This window comes from Oncorhynchus keta, chromosome 29, assembly GCF_023373465.1.
Source record: "Oncorhynchus keta strain PuntledgeMale-10-30-2019 chromosome 29, Oket_V2, whole genome shotgun sequence".
In the NCBI taxonomy this organism is placed as follows: Eukaryota; Metazoa; Chordata; class Actinopteri; order Salmoniformes; family Salmonidae; genus Oncorhynchus; species Oncorhynchus keta.
The window spans coordinates 563,278-587,605 of record NC_068449.1 but is presented as its reverse complement, the minus strand read 5'-3'; the positions used below and the strand labels follow the sequence as shown (position 1 = coordinate 587,605).

General features: G+C 43.3%; 1 protein-coding gene across 46 annotated transcripts; it reads right to left on the bottom strand.

Moving 5' to 3' along the window:
* Positions 1–1,593: 1,593 nt before the first annotated feature.
* LOC118371645 (retinol dehydrogenase 11-like) lies at positions 1,594–23,321 on the bottom strand. 46 transcript variants are annotated; one of them, XM_052485434.1, is made up of 11 exons: positions 22,661–23,321; positions 21,684–21,802; positions 21,077–21,232; positions 17,022–17,126; positions 11,662–11,871; positions 4,522–5,518; positions 3,820–4,413; positions 3,712–3,765; positions 3,523–3,576; positions 3,415–3,441; positions 1,594–3,327 (listed from the first exon to the last, which is right to left on the bottom strand). In XM_052485434.1, the coding sequence occupies exons 1-6, from the start codon at positions 22,735–22,737 to the stop codon at positions 5,325–5,327; spliced, it is 861 nt and encodes a 286-aa protein (XP_052341394.1). In that variant the 5' UTR covers positions 22,738–23,321; the 3' UTR covers positions 1,594–3,327; positions 3,415–3,441; positions 3,523–3,576; positions 3,712–3,765; positions 3,820–4,413; positions 4,522–5,324. The 46 variants fall into 46 exon arrangements, with proteins under 46 accessions (XP_052341394.1, XP_052341409.1, XP_052341410.1 ...); XM_052485449.1 differs by lacking the exons at positions 3,415–3,441; positions 3,712–3,765 and having other exon boundaries at positions 1,594–3,300; positions 3,523–3,603; positions 4,036–4,089; positions 4,576–4,602; positions 4,684–5,518; XM_052485450.1 differs by lacking the exons at positions 3,415–3,441; positions 3,712–3,765 and having other exon boundaries at positions 1,594–3,300; positions 3,523–3,603; positions 3,901–3,954; positions 4,576–4,602; positions 4,684–5,518.
* Positions 23,322–24,328: the final 1,007 nt, after the last annotated feature.

Here is a 24,328-nt window from a genome sequence, read left to right as displayed (position 1 = left end):
TCATGTTGTGTTGCTACCATGCTGTGTTGTCATGTGTTGCTGCCTTGTTGTCTTCGGTCTCTCTTGTCGTGATGTTTGTTTTGTCCTATATTTATATATTTATTTTTAATCCCAGCCGGGGACCCTCCCTATCTCTGGGACGACAGAGTGACAAATCAGAGCCAGATTACTGAATGTAAGTACATGATTTACCTTCAGAGGTGAATGTATCAAACCAGTTGCCGTGATAAAAGTATCTTGTTGTTGTGCACTATGTTTTAATAGCTACGGTAAACTGGACACTGCAGTTAGATTAACAATAATTTAAGCCCGAATAAGACATGTCTATGTCCTGGGAATTGGCCTTTGTTTACGATGTCATTCTAGTCCCATTGTCGCATGTTGAGCAACAACTGTCCCGGTTTAGGGACACCGATCCCCATTGAGGTTGAAGAAGACGAGGGAGGATGTATCAAATCCTATGAGTATCTGTGGTTTTTTTTTAATCACAAGAGTGGATTTCAGATGTCTGCCTGTCTTTGACGTGTTACAGTCGACTGATTATCAGCTTGACCTGCCACTAGCTATCCCCAAGGAGCTATTTCCTAGCCTGAAATCCAGACCCGTTTTGGGCTAACATTTCACTCCTTGTACTTCCGTGTCATTTGTTTGGCATTTACAAGGAGTGAAATGTTTAAATGAAAAGTAATCTCCGCACACTGAGGATAAATGCACCATTTTGAATTTATTTAGGCTGACGACCAAAAACTCAAGATTAAAGACCCTTATGGCCATGTTGGAAGCCCAGAGGGCTACTGTCTGTCTTATAGTGGCCATGTTGGAAGCCCAGAGGGCTACTGTCTGTCTTATCGTGGCCATGTTGGAAGCCCAGAGGGCTACTGTCTGTCTTATCGTGGCCATGTTGGAAGCCCAGAGGGCTACTGTCTGTCTTATAGTGGCCATGTTGGAAGCCCAGAGGGCTACTGTCTGTCTTATAGTGGCCATGTTGGAAGCCCAGAGGGCTACTGTCTGTCTTATAGGGGCCATGTTGGAAGCCCAGAGGGCTACTGTCTGTCTTATCGTGGCCATGTTGGAAGACCAGAGGGCTACGGTCTGTCTTATAGTGGCCATGTTGGAAGCCCAGAGGGCTACTGTCTGTCTTATCGTGGCCATGTTGGAAGCCCAGAGGGCTACTGTCTGTCTTATCGTGGCCATGTTGGAAGCCAGAGAGGGCTACTGTCTGTCTTATCGTGGCCATGTTGGAAGCCCAGAGGGCTACTGTCTGTCTTATAGTGGCCATGTTGGAAGCCAGAGAGGGCTACTGTCTGTCTTATCGTGGCCATGTTGGAAGCAAGAGAGGGCTACTGTCTGTCTTATCGTGGCCATGTTGGAAGCCAGAGAGGGCTACTGTCTGTCTTATCGTGGCCATGTTGGAAGCCCAGAGGGCTACTGTCTGTCTTATCGTGGCCATGTTGGAAGCCCAGAGGGCTACTGTCTGTCTTATCGTGGCCATGTTGGAAGCCCAGAGAGGTAATTAAAGAGTGTGAGGTATTTGAATCGTTCCTCATTACATGTATTTGTGTTGCTAAACAAACCGATATTAGGAATAGTAGCTAGTAACATTTAATCTTTATTTACAGTAGATGTAAACATTCAACTCCTGACATGACTGCTTTTGTAGTTGGGTTGCACATTTCTGAAAAATGTCCCCAAATTCCAGAATTCCTGGTTGGAGGATTCCCAGATTTCCTTTCTGTTCCTTCATAATTTCAGGAATCTTCCAACCCTAAGATGTAGAAAAAGGCATGTTTTTCTCATTTGTATAAAAAAAGACAAAATCTTGGCAGTTTAACATGTGGTGAATGCTGAGGAGGAAAGATATGGAACAAACAAACAGCAGGGTAATTAACAGCTTGCAATGGTTTAGAAAAGGCAAGCTTAAAAGCAACCAAACAATAAAGCTGAATCTACATGGTTTAGAAAAGGCAAGCTTAAAAGCAACCAAACAATAAAGCTGAATCTACATGGTTTAGAAAAGGCAAGCTTAAAAGCAACCAAACATAAAGCTGAATCTACATGGTTTGTAATATAATAAGATACAAAACAAACGGTTTGTAATATACCCTGACTAGACCTTGTTATGCCCTGACTAGACCTTGTTATGCCCTGACTAGACCTGGTTATGTCCTGGCTAGACCTGGTTATGTCCTGGCTAGACCTGGTTATGTCCTGGCTAGACCTGGTTATGTCCTGGCTAGACCTGGTTATGTCCTGGCTAGACCTGGTTATGCCCTGACTAGACCCTTCACAGTACAGTAATGCATTTGACCTTACAGTTACGACCATAGAGATAGATAGAGGACTCATTTTACAGTTACTACCAAAGAGGACTCATCTCTGTGCCATTACAGCATCTTTCAACCTCTATGGTTCCTACCCAATTCCTCAAGTCCCGCTGGGATAACTGTAGTTTTGAGGTTAATTAATGTCATGAAATGATAATGATTTGAGAACAGAGAGCCTAGTTGCGTCACCTATGGCACCTTATATATAGTGTGAGCGCTAATCTATAGTTCACTACTTTTGACCAGAGTCCCGTGGGCCCTAATTTCGTCTACTAGCCGGCTCTTTCCTATGCGGAAGCAATTGAGACAGGGAACAAGGTTGTGGGTCCTGGTCAGAAGTAGTGAACTATAAAGGGAATAGTGTGCACTTGGCGATGCAAGCTGTGGATAGTGTTAACAGGGTGGTTCAGATCAGTCGTCCCAGACGATGCCCAGGAGCTCACTGCTGGCGTCCCACAGCTTCTTGGCTGTCTCCTCCTTCCTCCCCTGGGGTGCCACGAAGGCCGGGGCACAGTCACTGAGAGAGAGTGTGAGCGGGAGGAAGAGGACTTTAGTTATCTGCATGATCAGTGCTTCCCTTTTGATTTATTCTGTCATCAAATGAAAGTAGAATGTTTCTAATAAATAATATGGTCATCAAGCAGGTGTTTACTCCATGGTGTTTACAGAATTGTCAAAACTGACAAGAGTATGTATTAAGTGGTCGCGTGTTCTAACCCACAATCCTCAGCACCTTGTTCTAACCCACAATCCTCAGCACCTTGTTCTAACCCACAATCCTCAGCACCTTGTTCTAACCCACAATCCTCAGCACCTTGTTCTAACCCACAATCCTCAGCACCTTGTTCTAACCCACAATCCTCAGCACCTTGTTCTAACCCACAATCCTCAGCACCTTGTTCTAACCCACAATCCTCAGCACCTTGTTCTAACCCACAATCCTCAGCACCTTGTTCTAACCCACAATCCTCAGCACCTTGTTCTAACCCACAACCCTCAGCACCTTGTTCTAACCCACAACCCTCAGCACCTTGTTCTAACCCACAACCCTCAGCACCTTGTTCTAACCCTAACCCACAACCCTCAGCACCTTGTTCTAACCCCCAACCCTCAGCACCTTGTTCTAACCCACAACCCTCAGCACCTTGTTCTAACCCACAACCCTCAGCACCTTGTTCTAACCCACAACCCTCAGCACCTTGTTCTAACCCACAATCCTCAGCACCTTGTTCTAACCCACAACCCTCAGCACCTTGTTCTAACCCACCACCCTCAGCACCTTGTTCTAACCCACCACCCTCAGCACCTTGTTCTAACCCACAATCCTCAGCACCTTGTTCTAACCCACAACCCTCAGCACCTTGTTCTAACCCACAACCCTCAGCACCTTGTTCTAACCCACAACCCTCAGCACCTTGTTCTAACCCACAATCCTCAGCACCTTGTTCTAACCCACCACCCTCAGCACCTTGTTCTAACCCACAATCCTCAGCACCTTGTTCTAACCCACAACCCTCAGCACCTTGTTCTAACCCACAATCCTCAGCACCTTGTTCTAACCCACAACCCTCAGCACCTTGTTCTAACCCACAATCCTCAGCACCTTGTTCTAACCCACAACCCTCAGCACCTTGTTCTAACCCACAACCCTCAGCACCTTGTTCTAACCCACAACCCTCAGCACCTTGTTCTAACCCACAACCCTCAGCACCTTGTTCTAACCCACAATCCTCAGCACCTTGTTCTAACCCACAACCCTCAGCACCTTGTTCTAACCCACAACCCTCAGCACCTTGTTCTAACCCACAACCCTCAGCACCTTGTTCTAACCCACAACCCTCAGCACCTTGTTCTAACCCACAACCCTCAGCACCTTGTTCTAACCCACAACCCTCAGCACCTTGTTCTAACCCACAACCCTCAGCACCTTGTTCTAACCCACAACCCTCAGCACCTTGTTCTAACCCCCAACCCTCAGCACTTTGTTCTAACCCCCAACCCTCAGCACCGTGTTCTAACCCACAACCCTCAGCACCTTGTTCTAACCCACAACCCTCAGCACCTTGTTCTAACCCACAACCCTCAGCACCTTTTTCTAACCCCCAACCCTCAGCACCTTGTTCTAACCCACAATCCTCAGCACCTTGTTCTAACCCACAACCCTCAGCACTGTGTTCTAACCCACAACCCTCAGCACCTTGTTCTAACCCACAACCCTCAGCACCTTGTTCTAACCCACAACCCTCAGCACCTTGTTCTAACCCCCAACCCTCAGCACCTTGTTCTAACCCACAATCCTCAGCACCTTGTTCTAACCCACCACCCTCAGCACCTTGTTCTAACCCACAATCCTCAGCACCTTGTTCTAACCCACAACCCTCAGCACCTTGTTCTAACCCACAACCCTCAGCACCTTGTTCTAACCCACAACCCTCAGCAACTTGTTCTAACCCCCAACCCTCAGCACCTTGTTCTAACCCCCAATCCTCAGCACCTTGTTCTAACCCACAACCCTCAGCACCTTGTTCTAACCCACCACCCTCAGCACCTTGTTCTAACCCACAACACCTAGTGCTGAGCGATTATCCGAAATGTGTTATTTTTCGTTTTTTTTAAACAACTATTTGGCCAACGCCATCGTTTCAAGTATTTGGATTCCATTTCGTTAGGGTTTTTTCTGTGAGCTCAATGCATTGTGGGGTATTCTCTAGAGATGAATCAGATCACGCCTGAAATGCGCAATGTAGTTTCCAACAGGCCATTATTCTACATAATTAACTACATTTTCTGGGCGTAGCTAACTACAATGACCATAACCCATTGCTCTACTCTACTTGTCTGGTCTATGCGGGGAGCACAGAAACTGAGAGAGACAGAAGAACTCACTATTAAGAGGGATAGAGAGCAGTTGCTTTCAGCACTATAACCCACTGAGCCATTGGAATCCCAGTTCCATCTCAAACACCGAGGGTCAAGGGGTCAGAAGGTCATACTGTAATCTCACCTGAAGTGTTTCCCGGTGAGAGAGTGCAGCTCCTCTGCCACAGCGCAGTAGATGGATGTCTGGGCCCCGTCCCGGGGGCTCTTCAGGAACAAGGAGAACAGAGAGAACAGCAGAGACATGATGGTGGAGTGGCGTACCAGGTCTGAACACACCGACCCCGGGTGGACAGAGTTCACCGTCACACTGGAACCTGGAGAGAGGGAAGAAGAGAGGATTCAGTTACCAATTGTCAGGCTTTTTGCTTGATCCCCAACCCCCTGAGACACATTGGTAACTGAACAAAAATATAAAAATGTGAAATGTAACAACAAAAAGTGTTGGCGCATGTTTCATGAGCTGAAATAAAAGACCCCAGAAAATGTTCCGTACGCACAAAAAAACGTATTTCGCTCAAATTTTGTGCACAAATGTGTTTACGTCCCTGTTAGTGAGCATTTATCCTTTGCCAAGAAAGTCCAGCCACCTGACAGGTGTGGCATATAAAGAATATGACTCAACAGCATGATCATTACACAGGTGCACCTTGTGCTGGGGACAATAAAAGGCCACTTTAAAATGTGCCGTTTTGTGCCACAATGCCACAGATGTCTCAAGTTGAGTGAGCGTGCAATTGGCATGCTTGACTGCAGACGTTGCCAGAGAATTTAACATTAGCGAAATTAACGTTGTTTTATAGAACTTGGCAGTACGTCCAACTGGACTCACGACCGCAGACCACGTGCAACCACGCCAGCCCAGGACCTCCATATCCGGCCATATCCGGCTTCTTCACATGTGGGATCGTCTGAGACGAGCCACCCGGACAGCTGATGAAACCGAGGAGTATTTATGTCTGTAATAAATACTTTTTTTTGTGGGGAAAAACTCATTCCGATTGGCTTTATAAAAAACTGTTTTCATTTTGTCATTGTGGGGTATTGTGTCATTGTGGGGTATTGTGGGGGTTTGAGCCATTGTGGGGTATTGTGGGGTATTGAGTCATTGTGGGGTATTGAGTCATTGTGGGGTATTGTGGGGTTTTGAGCCATTGTGGGTTTTTGAGCCATTGTGGGGTATTGAGTCATTGTGGGGTATTGAGTCATTGTGGGGTATTGAGACGTTGTGGGGTATTGAGTCAATGTGGGGTATTGAGTCATTGTGGGGTATTGAGTCATTGTGGGGTATTGTGGGGTATTGAGTCATTGTGGGGTATTGATTCATTGTGGGGTTTTGTGGGTTTAAAACATTTTTTTTTTAGTTTATTTTATTTGTACAGGGACAGTGCACATTAATCAACGTTTCAGTAAAAGTGCCGGTTTTAGCCAGCCGGCTAATTTTCAACCGCAGTCCCTGGGCAGGTTATTAAAAACAATTACAATATAGACAATAGCACCATAGACATAGCAACATAGCAACATAGGACAAGCAAGACATAGCATACAGACAGAGCAACATAGAACAAAAAGCAGCAAGACAAAATTCATAAAAGCAACAAAGTGTTTCCATACCTCACAAGCTACAGACAACATGGAAAGCGGCAACACACAGCTAGGGACCATGTTCACAAATCTGATTGACCTTTAGCCATGTCTTCAAGCATTTTGTGAAAGTGTGATATGTGGTGCAGTTATGTGTGTCTGATGGCAGTGTATTCCAGACATGGGAAGCTCTCACAGAGAATGCAGATTTACTAAAGGTGCTTTTCCTTAGGGGAACTATACAGTCACCTCTCATGGCAGACCTTGTGGATCTGCTGCCATATGTCTGGGTTATCTGTTTAACAAAAATGGGGGAGCCAGGCCATTAAGGATCTTGAATACAAGACATGCGTCGGTGTATTGCACAAGATTTTCCCAACTCAAGAGCTCATGTTTTCTAAGGATGTGACAATGATGATGGCTATTGGGCTTCCTATCAAGCACTTTGAGAGCCTGTTTGTAGACAGACTGAATAGGTTTTAATGTTGCACAGCAAGCTTGGGCCCAACTAGTCAAGCAGTATGTTAAGTGGGGAGTATCATAGATTTGAAGTACAGTTTTGCTACCTCTGTAGTCAAACAATTTCGTATAAATCGGAAATTAGCGAGATTGAATTTAGTTATTTGAATTACCTTTTCACATGCTTTGGAATCAAGTATGATGCCAAGGTACTTAAAATCAGATACCACCTGGAGCTTCTCCCCTGACACATAGACATCTGGCTCAGTAGCATCTGTTGCCCTCTTTGTGAAGAACATGCAAACAGTTTTTTTCACATTGAGATGCAAACACGAGTCACTGAGCCACTTTGTAACCTGGACCATTACAGTAGTGAGTTCTTGTGCAGCTTGTTGTTTGCTCTTTGCATGCACATATATCACTGTATCATCTGCTTACATTTGAACTTCAGACCCAGTACAGACAGAAGGCAGATCATTAATGTACAGGCTGAACAGGAGGGGCCCCAGTATTGACCCTTGGGGCACGCCCACATCATAGCTACGAGTGGGCGACAGCTCATTGCTCACTCTGACACACTGAGTTCTGCCTTCAAGGTATGATTTCATCCATCTCAAGGCATCAGGGGAAAAGTTGAACTTGGACAATTTTGTGATGAGAATCTCATGGTTAACAGTATCAAAAGCCTTCCATAGGTCCAGAAACACAGCCCCAACAGCACCCCCTTTGTCCATCTTGGACTTCACATTTTCCAGAAGAAAGCAGTTGGCCGTTTCTGTGGAGTGTTTCGCTCTGAAGCCAAACTGCATGGAGTGTAATGTGAAAGAGCTGTTGTTGAGGTGGGCAATCAGTTGTTCTGCTACACACTTTTCAACAACCTTTGACACCACAGGTAGTATACTAATGGGCCTGTAGTTACTCACGTCAGCAGGGTCGCCTGATTTAAAGATGGCCGTTATTATGGCCGACTTCCATACCCTTGGAAACACACCGAGACCAATAGATGTGTTGGTGACCTTAGTAATGGGGCCAATGAGTGACTCTTTGTAGTTTTTAAGAAAGGTAGAGTCCATCCCAAACACATCTTTGGCTTTAGAGTTCTTTAGTGAGCTAATCACCTTGTTCACCTTTGACTCAGAAACCTCCCTTATGATGAAGACAGGTTGAGTGTCATTCACTAGCACTGAGCCCAAGAAATCAGTGGAGGGGTTCTGTGTCAGTAACCTGACAGAGTCAATAAAGTAGGAATTGAAGGCTGTTGCTATTTCAACTGCATCCTGTGTTAGATTGTTATTCACCATGATTTCTAGTCTTTTTGCAGTGTTACTATGGTCTTTCCCTGTTAACTTTTTTAGATTCTCCCATATCAATTTAGAATTTCCCTTTGCTTCACCAATTATGTTAATAAAAAAGTTTGCCTTGGCCTGTCTGTTTTTTTTTATCACGTTATTTCTCAACATGGTAAACCTACGTCTGTCATGCTCTAATTTAGCTTTTAGGGCTGTTTTTAGAGCATAATCTCGTTCTTTCATCAATTTCCAGATTTCTCCATTTAGCCAAGGAAGAGTGCTCTTTTGGCCAGGTTTGGATTTGATTTTCTTTAGGAAGCCATTTATTGTAGTCTGGATTGTGGATAGAAAAACCCGATTATCAGCTTCCACGTCTGTATAGGACAAGAGATCATTCCAGTTTATTCCCTTAATTGCTTTTTCAAAATAGTTTAATTCACTCTTAGGTATTCTGAGTTGATCCGGCTTTCTAACAGTAGAGAGGTTAAACCTGCTCTTAGACAGCTTTCTGGCTATAAGTGTCAGATTATGATCAGACAGCCCAGTAACCATATTGAATGATTTAGTCACTCTCTCTGGTTTATTACTGAACACCAAATCAATCTGTGTTTTAGAGCAACAAGTCACCCTGGTTGGCCCTTTAACTAGCTGTGTAAGGTCAAAGGTATTAGTGATCCGTTTGAGGGTTTTCCTACAACACTTTTTGTTTTGAGCCATTGTGGGATATTGTGGGGCATTGAGTCATTGTGGGGTATTGAGTCATTGTGGGATATTGAGTCATTGTGGGGTATTGAGTCAATGTGGGGTATTGTGTCATTGTGGGGTATTGAGTCATTGTGGGGTATTGAGTCATTGTGGGGTATTGTGGGGTATTGAGTCATTGTGGGGTTTTGGGATATTGTGGGGTATTGAGTCATTGTGGGGTATTGAGTCATTGTGGGGTATTGAGTCAATGTGGGGTATTGGGTCATCGTGGGGTATTGAGTCAATGTGGGGTATTGAGTCATTGTGGGGTATTGAGTCAATGTGGGGTATTGGGTCATTGTGGGGTATTGAGTCAATGTGGGGTATTGAGTCATTGTGGGGTATTGCGTCATTGTGGGGTATTGAGTCATTGTGGGGTATTGTGGGGTATTGAGTCATTGTGGGGTATTGATTCATTGTGGGGTATTGTGGGGTTTTGAGCAATTGTGGGATATTGTGGGGCATTGAGTCATTGTGGGGTATTGAGTCATTGTGGGGTATTGAGTCATTGTGGGGTATTGAGTCATTGTGGGGTATTGTGTCATTGTGGGGTATTGATTCATTGTGGGGTATTGTGGGGTTTTGAGCCATTGTGGGATATTGTGGGGCATTGAGTCATTGTGGGGTATTGAGTCATTGTGGGGTATTGAGTCATTGTGGGGTATTGAGTCATTGTGGGGTATTGAGTCATTGTGGGGTATTGTGGGGTATTGAGTCATTGTGGGGTTTTGAGTCAATGTGGGGTATTGAGTCATTGTGGGGTATTGAGTCAATGTGGGGTATTGAGTCATTGTGTGGTATTGGAACAATGTGGGGTATTGAGTCAATGTGGGGTATTGAGTCATTGTGGGGTATTGAGTCATTGTGGGGTATTGAGCCATTGTGGGGTATTGAGTCATTGTGGGGTATTGAGCCATTGTGGGGTATTGAGTCATTGTGGGGTATTGAGTCATTGTGGGGTATTGAGTCAATGTGAGGCATTGAGCCATTGTGGGGTATTGAGTCATTGTGGGGTATTGAGTCATTGTGGGGTATTGAGTCATTGTGGGGTATTGTGGGGTATTGAGTCATTGTGGGGTATTGATTCATTGTGGGGTATTGTGGGGTTTTGAGCCATTGTGGGATATTGTGGGGCATTGAGTCATTGTGGGGTATTGAGTCATTGTGGGGTATTGAGTCATTGTGGGGTATTGAGTCATTGTGTGGTATTGAGTCATTGTGGGATATTGTGGGGTATTGAGTCAATGTGGGGTATTGAGTCATTGTGGGGTATTGAGTCAATGTGGGGTATTGAGTCATTGTGGGGTATTGAGTCCATGTGGGGCATTGAGTCATTGTGGGGTATTGAGTCAATGTGGGGTATTGAGTCATTATGGGGTATTGAGTCAATGTGGGGTATTGAGTCATTGTGGGGTATTGAGTCAATGTGGGGTATTGTGGGGTATTGAGTCGATGTGGGGTATTGAGTCATTGTGGGGTATTGAGTCAATGTGGGGTATTGAGTCAATGTGGGGTATTGAGTCATTGTGGGGTATTGAGTCAATGTGGGGTATTGAGTCAATGTGGGGTATTGAGTCAATGTGGGGTATTGAGTCAATGTGAGGCATTGTGGGGTAGCAGATTGCAATTCTCTCCCTCCCTCCCTCCCTCCCTCCCTCCCTCCCTGTCGCTCTTCCCCTCCCTCCCTCCCTGTCGCTCTTCCCCCCTCCCTCCTCTCTGTCGCTCTTCCCCTCCCTTCCTCCCTGTCGCTCTTCCCCTCCCTTCCTCCCTGTCGCTCTTTCCCTCCCTCCCTCCCTCTCGCTCTTCCCCTCCCTCCCTCCCTGTCGCTCTTCCCCCTCCCTCTCGCTCTTCCCTCCCTCCCTCCCTCTCGCTCTTCCCCTCCCTTCCTCCCTGTCGCTCTTCCCCTCCCTCCCTCCCTCCCTCCCTCCCTCCCTCCCTGCCTCTTCCCCTCCCTCCCTCCCTCCCTCCCTGTCGCTATTCCTCTCCCTCCCTCTCTTCCCCTCCCTCCCTCCCTCCCTCTCGCTCTTCCCTCCCTCCCTCCCTCCCTCTCGCTCTTCCCATCCCTCCCTCCCTGTCGCTCTTCCCCTCCCTCCCTCCCTCCCTGTCGCTCTTCCCCTCCCTCCCTCCCTCCCTCTCGCTCTTCCCCTCCCTCCCTCCCTCCCTCTCGCTCTTCCCCTCCCTCCCTCCCTCTCGCTCTTCCCTCCCTTCCCCCTTGTCGCTCTTCCCCCCTCCCTCCCTCTCGCTCTTCCCCTCCCTCCCTGTCGCTCTTCCCCTCCCTCCCTCCCTCCCTGTCGCTATTCCCCTCCCTCCCTCCCTCTCTCTCTCTCTTCCCCTCCCTCCCTCTCTTCCCCTCCCTCCCTCTTCCCCTCCCTCCCCCACTCTACCTTTGAGTCTGCGGGCCAGCTCCCTAGCAAACAAGACGTTGGCCAGCTTGCTCTGGCAGTATGCGAGGCCGCTGTTGTAGCTGCCCTGGCTGAGGAGGTCATGGAAGCGGATCCAGCCAAAGTTATGAGCCAGGGAAGAAACCACGACGATGCGGGCCGGAGCGCTCCGCTTTAGCAGGCCAATCAGGAGGTACGTCAACAGGAAGTGACCTACCAGGAAGAAACAGTAAACAACAACAAATGATGCAATCCGTAAACTATTGGAGTTGTTGAATAGAACACTGTTTTTATATCATAGGGCAAACAGGAAGTGACCTACCAGGAAGAAACAATAATATGATGCTGTTGCTTTGTCAGAAAGGAAATAATACTAGGATCATGTTGAATGAAACACTTATGTCATTGAAGTACTACTTGTACATGGTTAGTACTGTTAAGGCTAGCTGCCCACGTGTTCTTCATACAGAAAAGGCTATACGGACACTCCTGACATTCAAAATGATATTTAATTTCAGAACTGGTTCAAATGTAGGTTAGGGATTAGTTAAGGCAGATGTTGTTTACTCGTTTTACAGGTCAGGAGTGCCCTTATAGCCTCTCCCACTTCATATAGTAGATACTGTAAGTGCCACAGCCCTTCACAGATGAGGGCCACAGCCCTTCACAGATGAGGGCCACAGCCCTTCACAGATGAGGGCCACAGCCCTTCACAGATGAGGGCCACAGCCCTTCACAGATGAGGGCCACAGCCCTTCACAGATGAGGGCCTACAACATTTTGTTACGTTACAGCCTTATTCTAAAGTTGATTAAATAGTTTCCCCCCTCCTCCATAAATCTACACACAATACCCCAAAATGACATCACAATACCCCATAATGACATCACAATAGCCCATAATGACATCACAATAGCCCATAATGACATCACAATAGCCCATAATGACAAAGCGGAATCAGGTTATTTGGAAAGAATGTGCTAATTTATTTCAAATAAAAAACAGAAATACCTTATTTACATAAGTATTCAGACCCTTTGCTATGAGACTCGAAATTGAGCTCAGGTGCATCCTGTTTCCATTGATCATTTTTGAGATGTTTCTACAACTTGATTGGAGTCCACCTGTCGTACATTCAATTTGATTAGACATGATTTGGAAAGGTACAGACCTGTCTATATAAAGGTCCCACAGTTGACAGTGCATGTCAGAGAAAAAAACCAAGCCTTGAGGTCGAAGGAATTATCCGTAGAGCTCCGAGATAGGATCGTGTCGAGGCACAAATCTGGGGAAGGGTACCAAAACATGTCTGCAGCATTGAAGGTCCCCAAGAACACAGTGGCCTCCATCATTCTTAAATGGAAGAAGTTTGGAACCACTAAGACTTCCTAGAGCTGGCCGCCCGGTCAAACTGAGCAACTGGGGAGAAGGGCCTTGGTCAGGGATGTGACCAAAAACCCAATGGTCACGCTGACAGAGCTCCTGAGTTGCCTCTGTGGAGAACCTTCCAGAAGAACAAACATCTCCGCAGCACTCCACCAAATCAGGCCTTTATGGTAGAGTGGCCAGACAGAAGCCACTTCTCGGGAAAAGCCACATGACAGCCCGCTTGGAGTTTACCAAAAGGCACCTAAAAGGACTCTGATCATGACAAAAACAAGATTCTCTGGTCTGATGAAACCAAGATTGAACTCTTTGTCCTTCATTTCAAGCGTCACGTCTGGAGGAAACCTTGCATCGCTCATCACCTGGCCAATAGCATCCCTACGGTGAAGCATGGTGGTGGCAGCATCATGCATTGGGGAAACCTGGAACCATCCCTACGGTGAAGCATGGTGGTGACAGCATCATGCTTTGGGGATGTTTCCAGCGGCAGAGAGACTAGTCAGGATCGAGGAAAAGATGAACGTTGTAAAGTACAGAAAGATCCTTGATGAAAATCTGCTCCAAAGCGCTCAGGACCTCAGACTGGGGCGGTTCATCTTCCAAACAGGACAAAGACCCTAAGCACACAGCCAAGACAACAGGGTGGGGTGCTGTGCCAGTCTTGACACCGCAACACTGGGACAGAAATTTAGCGAGAACTTTCTCTTCCTTGCCCTGCAGTATTGGAAGACTGAAATCTCTTTGTTACAGAGAGACTCTTGCCACCAACAATATTCATAAGACAGGAATGTTAAGAATGGTTTGGGGGGATGTAAAGAATAATCCTGTCATTTTTTTATTATTTTGTGATGTCATTAAGGATGGTATGACAAAGTAACTAACTTAGGAAGGACACGTATTCTGTCAAGTTTACATCTAAGTGTTGTATAAAGTAAATGATTACGTATGAGAATATTTTTTTTTAAAGATAGAACTGTGATTTTAGTTTTCTAATTAGATAATTGTTTTTCATATAAAATAGTCAGGAGTCATGCCCAAGTGAGCTCAGAGTTCACGTCAGCATGACGGAACGCCCCCTTTTGCCAGGGTGCTTAAAAGGACTCACTAAGAATTAACATACAGGAGTAGAAGCCAAAGTACAGCGCGAACTGAACGTTACAAATGGTTAAAACCACAAGACCAGACAGCATGGAGCGGTGGCTACACCTCTCACCATGAAAATGGTGAGACCCGTACATTGCCGGGTTACAACCGGCGTATATAAAATGGTTGAACCCTGAATAATCAACCATTGATACCAAAAGACGTGAGACGACAGTCTACACATTGAAATAGTGAGTTTCTCTGAAGCTCTCAACCTCAACACTAGAAGAGAAGATAATGTCACCTTGGAGACCAGAAACATTCACAGTCTGCAGCTGTGCATGTAAAATAGGTCATAGAACTTTGACTAATGACACGAGGTGGGAAGGAGAATCCCCATAGACGACCATTGGTACATCTGAAGTAGCTATTCTAACAACCACTCCACTACCAGAGAAGCTCTACAAAGGACATTGTGAAGTCTGATTGACAAACCAGTCTTTACATCCCTCGACAACTTCACAATAGGACCCATCGAGTTCAACAGAGAACGACAGCTACGTGTAAGTATAGATTGCCTTTCTAAACAGAATGAGCGGTGGTAAGCGTTATTATTTCCATGAGCGTAGCCTCCAAATGTATCCAAGTGTTGTCTCTCGGTCTCTCCCTCTCTTTTCCTACCCCTCCATATGTGTAACAAGCCGTCATATCTTGTCAGTCCACTAGGGACTTTTATCTCATGTGTGTGTATGTATATTCTGTGTTATTATTTAGTTAGTTAATAAACAAATGATTAAATTCATTTGTGTAGTACTGAATATTCAGAAGGGCTCTTGCGGATCCAAGGATTATGCCACGTTCAGAACGAGACTGATGAAGTAATAATTAACAGTTATTGATGTAAAAGATATGTATGTCTTTAGTGTTTTATGTCGGGAGATAGTAACTAGTTTCCTGTGGTGCCCCAAATTCCTAATGAGTTAATTGTTACATGATTAATTTAAATAGAGTAACAATTAAACGGTTTGATTCGATAAATAACAGTCATCAGATTAATGATAGTCACGGCACGACAGTAGCTACACATGTAATATTGTCAATGGGAGGAATACACATAAACAAACATACAAAATGCCACGAGGATAATTCAATGACTATGCCTGGTCTAGAACAACAGCAACCCTTTTCCAGCTGGAAAAGGTCAAAGGCCAACAGATGGGTGTTACGCACTCTACCACAAGGCTACGCACTCTACCACAAGGCTACGCACTCTAACACAAGGCTACGCACTCTAACACAAGGCTACGCACTACAATTTTGTCAGCGACACCAACACTTCAGGGGTGTTTTGAAAACAACAGCTCACAACCCTGCTCAAAAGCAAAAAAACACCCTGTTCAGAAATATCCTGGCTCCTGGAAAAGCATGCAATTGAAGAAGTATAACCAGCGCAACAAAACTGCGAGTTCTACTCAATCTATTTTCTAGTGCCAATAAAAAACCGGAGGCCTCCGTCCGATCCTGGACATAATGTGCCTGAATTAGTCATCTTCCAGCACTTCAAAATGCTGCCAATCAAAACTGTCCTGTAGCTGCAGGGTTGCCCCCAAAATTGTCCTTCAGACAATTTCTGTAATTTCGACCCTCCCCCGGGAGCTCCCGGCTGCAGGGAAGAACCCCATCATGCCTCACTTTAGCAGAAGAGTGGATCTAAAGCAGTGCTTGGGCCAAACTTCTTACCTAAGGTGCTTTCATCATCACATGCTAGCCAGCTTTTAATCTTAGCGGTATTTCAACCGCCTACCCACTCCTCACAGGAGAGTCCAGAGTTGCATGCACTTTGCCGGGTTAGGGCATTAAGTACCTATGTTGCTGCAACAAGAACAGTTTGTCAAACCGAGCAGATTTTTTTGTGTGTTATGGGGAGAACACAAATAAGGTCCAGCTGTCTCCAAGCAGAGAACTGGCACGTTGGATTACCAAACAGAGAACTGGCACGTTGGATTACCAAACAGAGAACTGGCACGTTGGATTACCAAACAGAGAACTGGCACGTTGGATTACCAAACAGAGAACTGGCACGTTGGATTACCAAACAGAGAACTGGCACGTTGGATTACCAAACAGAGAACTGGCACGTTGGATTACCAAGCAGAGAACTGGCACGTTGGATTACCAATGCAGTGTCAAAAAAGCATACGCTGCAGTAGGTAGACCAACTACCGACACCGTGGTACTACAATCCACCAGGGGTATGGCCACGTCACGGACCCTGTTCAGAGGAGCCTCCTGGACTCGATCTGTGCTGTTGCCAGTCGGGCAACACCCATGACTTTCATGAGGTACTACAGACTGCATGTTATGTCCACACCCATCAGTCTGTGGTCCAGGTCACCTTGGTTTCCAGAAAGTCCGGGTCTCTGGTGTCTTCTTCATCTGTGTTACTCTGGTGTTCTGGTGCACCAATCCACTTCTCTGCCTGGACTCTACCACTCTTGTTTAACAGAGTTGTTGAGTAGATCAAACCTCTGCTGGAATGAGTTCTTGATGGTGGTGACCTCTTCAGCCAGATGCTGTGCCCAGCTCAGAGTCTCGTCCTCGGTCATAATATGTTTGGTAGCAGGCCGATCTGTCTCTAGTTTCTTCGCTGCTTGCCTGGTCTCCAATCGGACATTTACCCAGCTGTGTCAACATACAGTTTACAAACTTGAAGTGGGCTTTTCAGGGTGTTAAAATAGGCTATACTTGGCAAAATGTCAAGGTCTGGAATGCGAGTGAAACAAGCATGCCATTTCGCCTTGTTACGGGATCAGGACCTTAGATTGCTGGTGTTTGTGGAAAGACAAATTGACATAGAACCCTAGAAGTGAGTCTGTTAAAAGTCTCTGTCTCACCCAGGTGGTTGACCCCCAGCTGCATCTCGAAACCGTCCTTGGTCTTCATGTAGGGACACATCATGACCCCAGCATTGTTGATCAGGATGTGGAGGTGGTTGACCTCTGTAGGGGTCAGATACAGAGTCAATATTATACTTTGCTTTACAGAGTAAACACATTATAATATTAGTGCTTGCCTTGAAATATACTGTAATAACGGCAGAATAAATACTGTAATAAACTAATAACGCCAAAATAAATACTGTAATAAACTGTAATAAATACTGTAATAAACTGTAATAACGCCAGAATAAATACTGTAATAACACCAGAATAAATACTGTAATAAACTGTAATAACGCCAGAATAAATACTGTAATAACACCAGAATAAATACTGTAATAAACTGTAATAACGCCAGAATAAATACTGTAATAACAACAGAATAAATACTGTAATAAACTGTAATAACCCCAGAATAAATACTGTAATAAACTGTAATAACACCAGAATAAATACTGTAATAACACCAGAATAAATACTGTAATAAACTGTAATAAAACCAGAATAAATACTGTAATAAACTGTAATAACCCCGGAATAAATACTGTAATAAACTGTAATAACCCCAGAATAAATACTGTAATAAACTGTAATAACCCCAGAATAATTACTGTAATAAACTGTAATAACACCAGAATAAATACTGTAATAAACTAAATACTGTAATATACATTAACACAGAATAAATACTGTAATAAACAATAACACCAGAATAAATACTGTAATAACACCAGAATAAATACTGTAATAACACCAGAATAAATACTGTAATAACGACAGAATAAATACTGTAATAACACCAGAATAAATACTGTAATAACACCAGAATACATACTGTAATAATACCAGAATAAATACTGTAATATACTGTATTAACACCAGAATAAATACTGTAATAACACCAGAATAAATATTGTAATAACACCAGAATAAATACTGTAATAACGCCAGAATAAATACTGTAATAACACCAGAATACATACTGTAATAACACCAGAATAAATACTGTAATAACACCAAAATAAATACTGTAATAACACCAGAATAAATACTGTAATAACACCAGAATAAATACTGTAATAACACCAGAATAAATACTGTAATAACACCAGAATAAATACTGTAATAAACTGTAATAACGCGAGACTAAATACTGTAATAAACTGTAATAACACCAGAATAAATACTGTAATAACACCAGAATAAATACTGTAATAACACCAGAATAAATACTGTAATAAACTGTAATAACGGCAGAATAAATACTGTAATAACACCAGAATAAATACTGTAATAACACCAGAATAAATACTGTAATAACACCAGAATAAATACTGTAATAAACTGTAATAATGCGAGACTAAATACTGTAATAAACTGTAATAACACCAGAATAAATACTGTAATAACACCAGAATAAATACTGTAATAAACTGTAATAACCCCAGAATAAATACTGTAATAAACTAATAACACCAGAATAAATACTGTAATAAACTGTATTAACACCAGAATAAATACTGTAATAACCCCAGAATAAATACTGTAATAAACTGTAATAACACCAGAATAAATACTGTAATAACACCAGAATAAATACTGTAATAACACCAGAATAAATACTGTAATAACACCAGAATAAATACTGTAATAACACCAGAATAAATACTGTAATAACACCAGAATAAATACTGTAATAACACCAGAATAAATACTGTAATAACACCAGAATAAATACTGTAATAACACCAAAATAAATACTGTAATAACACCAGAATAAATACTGTAATAAACTGTAATAACGCCAGAATAAATACTGTAATAACACCAGAATAAATACTGTAATAAACTGTAATAGCGCGAGACTAAATACTGTAATAAACTGTAATAACACCAGTATAAATACTGTAATAACACCAGAATAAATACTGTAATAAACTGTAATAACGCCAGAATAAATACTGTAATAAACTGTAATAACCCCAGAATAAATACTGTAATAAACTGTAATAACACCAGAATAAATACTGTAATAACACCAGAATAAATACTGTAATAAACTGTAATAACACCAGAATAAATACTGTAATAACACCAGAATAAATACTGTAATAACACCAGAATAAATACTGTAATAAACTGTAATAACCCAGAATAAATACTGTAATAAACTGTAATAACACCAGAATAAATACTGTAATAACCCCAGAATAAATACTGTAATAAACTGTAATAACACCAGAATAAATACTGTAATAACACCAGAATAAATACTGTAATAACACCAGAATAAATACTGTAATAACACCAGAATAAATACTGTAATAACACCAGAATAAATACTGTAATAACACCAGAATAAATACTGTAATAACATCAGAATAAATACTGCAATAACACCAGAATAAATACTGTAATAAACTGCAATAACACCAGAATAAATACTGAAATAAACTGTAATAACGCGAGAATAAATACTGTAATAACACCAGAATAAATACTGTAATAACACCAGAATAAATACTGTAATAAACTGCAATAACACCAGAACAAATACTGTAATATACTGTAATAACACCAGAAGAAATACTGTAATATACTGTAAAGGTTACGGGGAGTTCTGTGTCCCAAATTGCACAAAATTAGTGAACTACATAGGGAATAGGGCTCTGGTCTAAAGTAGTGCACTACATAGGGAATAGGGCTCTGGTCTAAAGTAGTGCACTACATAGGGAATAGGGCTCTGGTCTAAAGTAATGCACTATATATGGGAATAGGGGGAATAGGACCCTCTGGGAATATGGCTCTGGTCAAAAGTAGTGCTAAAGTAGTGCACTACATAGGGAATAGGGCTCTGGTCTAAAGTAATGCACTATATATGGAATAGGGCTCTGGTCTAAAGTAGTGCACTATATAGGGAATAGGTCTCTGGTCTAAAGTAATGCACTATATATGGAATAGGGCTCTGGTCTAAAGTAGTGCACTATATAGGGAATAGGACTCTGGTCTAAAGTAGTGCACTATATAGGGAATAGGACCCTGGTCTAAAGTAGTGCACTATATAGGGAATAGGAATATGTCTCTGGTCAAAACTATATAGGGAATAGGGCTCTGGTCTAAAGTAGTGCACTACATAGGGAATAGGGCTCTGGTCTAAAGTAATGCACTATATATGGAATAGGGCTCTGGTCTAAAGTAGTGCACTATAGGAATAGGGCTCTGGTCTAATAGGACCCTGGTCTAAAGTAGTGCACTATATAGAATAGGGCTCTGGTCTAAAGTAGTGTCTCTGGTAGTGCAAAAGGAATAGGGCTCTGGTCAAAGTATATAGGAATAGGGCTCTGGTCTAAAGTAAAGTGCACTATATAGGGAATAGGGCTCTGGTCTAAAGTAGTGCACTACATAGGGAATAGGGTTCTGGTCTAAAGTAGTGCACTACATAGGGAATAGGGTTCTGGTCTAAAGTAATGCACTATATATGGAATAGGGCTCTGGTCTAAAGTAGTGCACTATATAGGGAATAGGGTTCTGGTCTAAAGTAATGCACTATATAGGGAATAGGGCTCTGGTCTAAAGTAGTAATGCACTAGTACTATATAGGGGAATAGTGCTCTGGTCAAAAGTAGTGCACTACATAGGGAATAGGGCTGGTCACACTATATAGGGAATAGGACTCTGGTCTAAAGTAATGCACTATATAGGAATAGGGCTCTGGTCTAAAGTAGTGCACTACATAGGGAATAGGGTTCTGTAGTCTAGGGAATAGGGCTCTGATCTAAAGTAGTGCTACATACTCTGGTCTAAAGTAGTGACTATAGGTAGGGCTCTGGTCTAAAGTAATGCACTATATAGGGAATAGGGTTCTGGTCTAAAGTAGTGCACTATATAGGGAATAGGGCTCTGGTCTAAAGTAGTGCACTACATAGGGAATAGGGCCCTGGTCTAAAGTAGTGCACTACATAGGGAATAGGGTGTGATTTGGGATGCGTAAATGGAGTTAGCAGGCTGACCTCGGAGGAAGCGTTGAGCAAAGGCCCGTATGGAGCTGGTATCTGCCAGGTCTAGCTCTCGGACCTCTACGTTTGCCTTAGAGTAGATGCGTCGTATAGATGCTGCGGCCGCCTCACCCTTCTCCACATCCCTGCACGCCATGATCACCCTCGCACCTGGCAATAGACAATAAAACAGTAAGGCCCGAGGGCGTGTGGTATACGGTCTGATATACCTCGGCTTTCAGCCAATCAGCATTCAGGGCTCGAATCCACCCAGTTTATAATAACCAATAATCAGCATCGTTGATACTTTCTTGAATGGTCTCTTCTCTTCTTATGTTATCATTATCTTTGTGGTGATGAAGGACAGGAGGCCTCACCATGAAGGACTGTTGGGAAGACCATTAGTGAGTCCTAAATGACACTATACACCCTCAAGTGCACTACTTTAGACCAGGGCCCCAAAGTAGTGCACTATATTGGGAATAGGGTATAATTTAGCAGAGTTTACACAGGCAGCTCAATTCTGATCTTCTACCCAATTACTGGCATAAGATCTGACTGGTCAAAATACCAATTAGTGGCAAAAGACCCAGAATGGGCTGCCTGTGTAAACGTTAGTCACCTCTGATAGCCAGGTCCAGAGCAGTCTCCTTCCCAATACCAGTGTTGGCTCCAGTAATCAGGACCGTCTTCCCGTCCAGCCGAGTCATAGACATACATGCTCCACCTGCTGAGTATTTCCTGACAGAGAAACAAAATGGATTTGTTTTTATTTATCTACAATCAAACTTCTTTATCCGTCCTGTCTGTGTTGGTGAGCTTGGCATATAGTGGAAGTCCACACCAGGGCTTCTGTTACAACCCCATTCTCCATATAGTTCCTCATTCCCACTACATTAGGAATAGGATGCCATTTGGGAGGCATCCTGAGGCTACAGAATAGAGAGAGATACAGGTGTTCGATTATTAGTATTATTATTATTATATATGACTATTATTGATCGTTCAACATGCAACATTATTGTTACTCAATATGCAAGATCACTTTCTGGCAACAACGATCAAACGTCAAATCGTACGACTCAGTCACGCCACAAAACCTGGCTCGGTCTCACCGAACAATAATGGTTACAAATATAACTCCGCCCACGCGCGCAACGCTGTCGTGCATAATCATGTCATGAAATATTGTAGCGCGCTACTGTACAGCACTTCCTTACCTAAGGAATTGCATTATCATTTGCTCATATTGACATATAAACCATGTTCAATTGACAGAGCCTTTATTCCACAAAACAACAACAAATGAATGTATTTTTGAAAAATGTGGTTGTCTTCATTATGGAAAAAAAAATAGTGTTGATCTAGGCTGTACTGCATAAAAATAATCTGGATCATCGTCATCAACGTTGATGTCGATTCACCCATTCATCCCCGCCAATAGTCTTTTTAACCCCAATGGCAAAACACAATCCTTTCGTTTTTAGCGTGACAATGACCGTAATTCATTTCTATTGAGGTTAGACTAACGAGCCAAGCATAGAATCAGATGATGCATCGACGACAGCCTCGAACATTAAAAAAAGCGTTTATTCTTACCTAATGTGGGGTGCGAATAAAACCATGAGCAGTGCGACCACCCCAAGACCTGCGACAATCAATACGAGCACCATCATGACACGGATCCTTTCGCTGTCCCTCTATTGTAGCCCCTTCTTCACTGCTCTTCATTCATAGCGCCGTTCTGTGTTCACCTGACCAACAGCTGATCCAAGATGTCAAAGCATTATGGGGGAGGTTGTCGGAGGAGGAGTTATTATACATTACGGGTTGTCACAGTGATGCTCGTTCAATGGAATCCTGGGATTGTAGTCTTCCAATAGATTCGACACAGACGCACTACTACTTCCACTTGCCTAATGTATTTGAAGTCGTATTGAAAGACAGTTCCGCTATTCATATTTATTTATTTGTAAAAACAATAGGCCTATTTTGTAATACACAGAAAATTCTACAATTTTTACGAACTGCCATTTGGTTTGAAATATACTAGTCTATATCCTAATCCTCAGATGAAAAAAAAAATATATTAATCCGAAAGAAGGTAACGATCGCCAGTTTGTAGTCCTATAAAAACCGGAAATGAGTTGCCTTTGGATCGTTAAGCCATTCCTACGGGGAAAAAATAGGGTTTTGGGATAAACGCCGAAAATAAGGTCTGAGGTTAACACAAGTTTAGTAGATCTTATACGTTTTTATTCTATGATATCATAACCGTCAGTTAACATGACCTTTATGAATTATGAAGCCTTTATTTTACTTCACGTGCACTTTGGATGACATAAATTCAAAGTGACATTAGCTGATGAAGATTATTCTCATAGAACAAAATGTAGAACAAATCAAATTGTATTAGTCACACGCGCCAAATACAATGGGTGTAGACCTCACAGTGAAATGTTTACTTACGAGCCCCTAACCAACAATGCAGTTTAAAAAAATATGGATAAGAAATAAGAAATAAAAGTAACATGATATTAAAGAGCAGCAGTAAAAAATAGCAATATATACAGGGGGGGGTACAGAGTCAATGTGCGGCCCCATTGATGTACTGGGCCGTTCGCACTACCCTCTGTAGTGCCTTGTGGTCAGAGGTCGAGCAGCTGCTATACCAGGTAGTGATGCAACCAGTCCCGCTCCTTGAAACCAGCAGCTCTAGCCTTTAGCTCAGTGCGGATGTGCCTGAAATCCATGGCTTCTGGTTGGGGTATGTACGTATGTGTAACGGATGTGAAACGACTAGCTTAGTTAGCGGTGTGCGCTAAATAGCGTTTCAATCGGTTACGTCACTTGCTCTGAGATCTTGAAGTACTAGTTCCCCTTGCTCTGCAAGGGCCGCGGCTTTTGTGGAGCGATGGGTAACGATGCTTCGAGGGTGACTGTTGTCGTTGTGTGCAGAAGGTCCCTGGTTCGCGCCCGGGTATGGGCGAGGGACGGTTTAAAAGTATACTGTTACATATGGTCACTGTGGGGACGATGTCATCAATGCACTTATTGATGAAGCCAATGACAGATGTGGTGTAACTCCTCAATGCCATTGGAGGAATCCCGAACATATTCCAGTCTGTGTGTAACGTCTGCTTCCAGCTCACACTCTCAAACACATAGATCCCCTGAACGCAGCCCACTTTCCAGCTCACACTCTCAAACACATAGATCCCCTGAACGCAGCTCACTCTCCAACACATAGATCCCCTGAACGCAGCC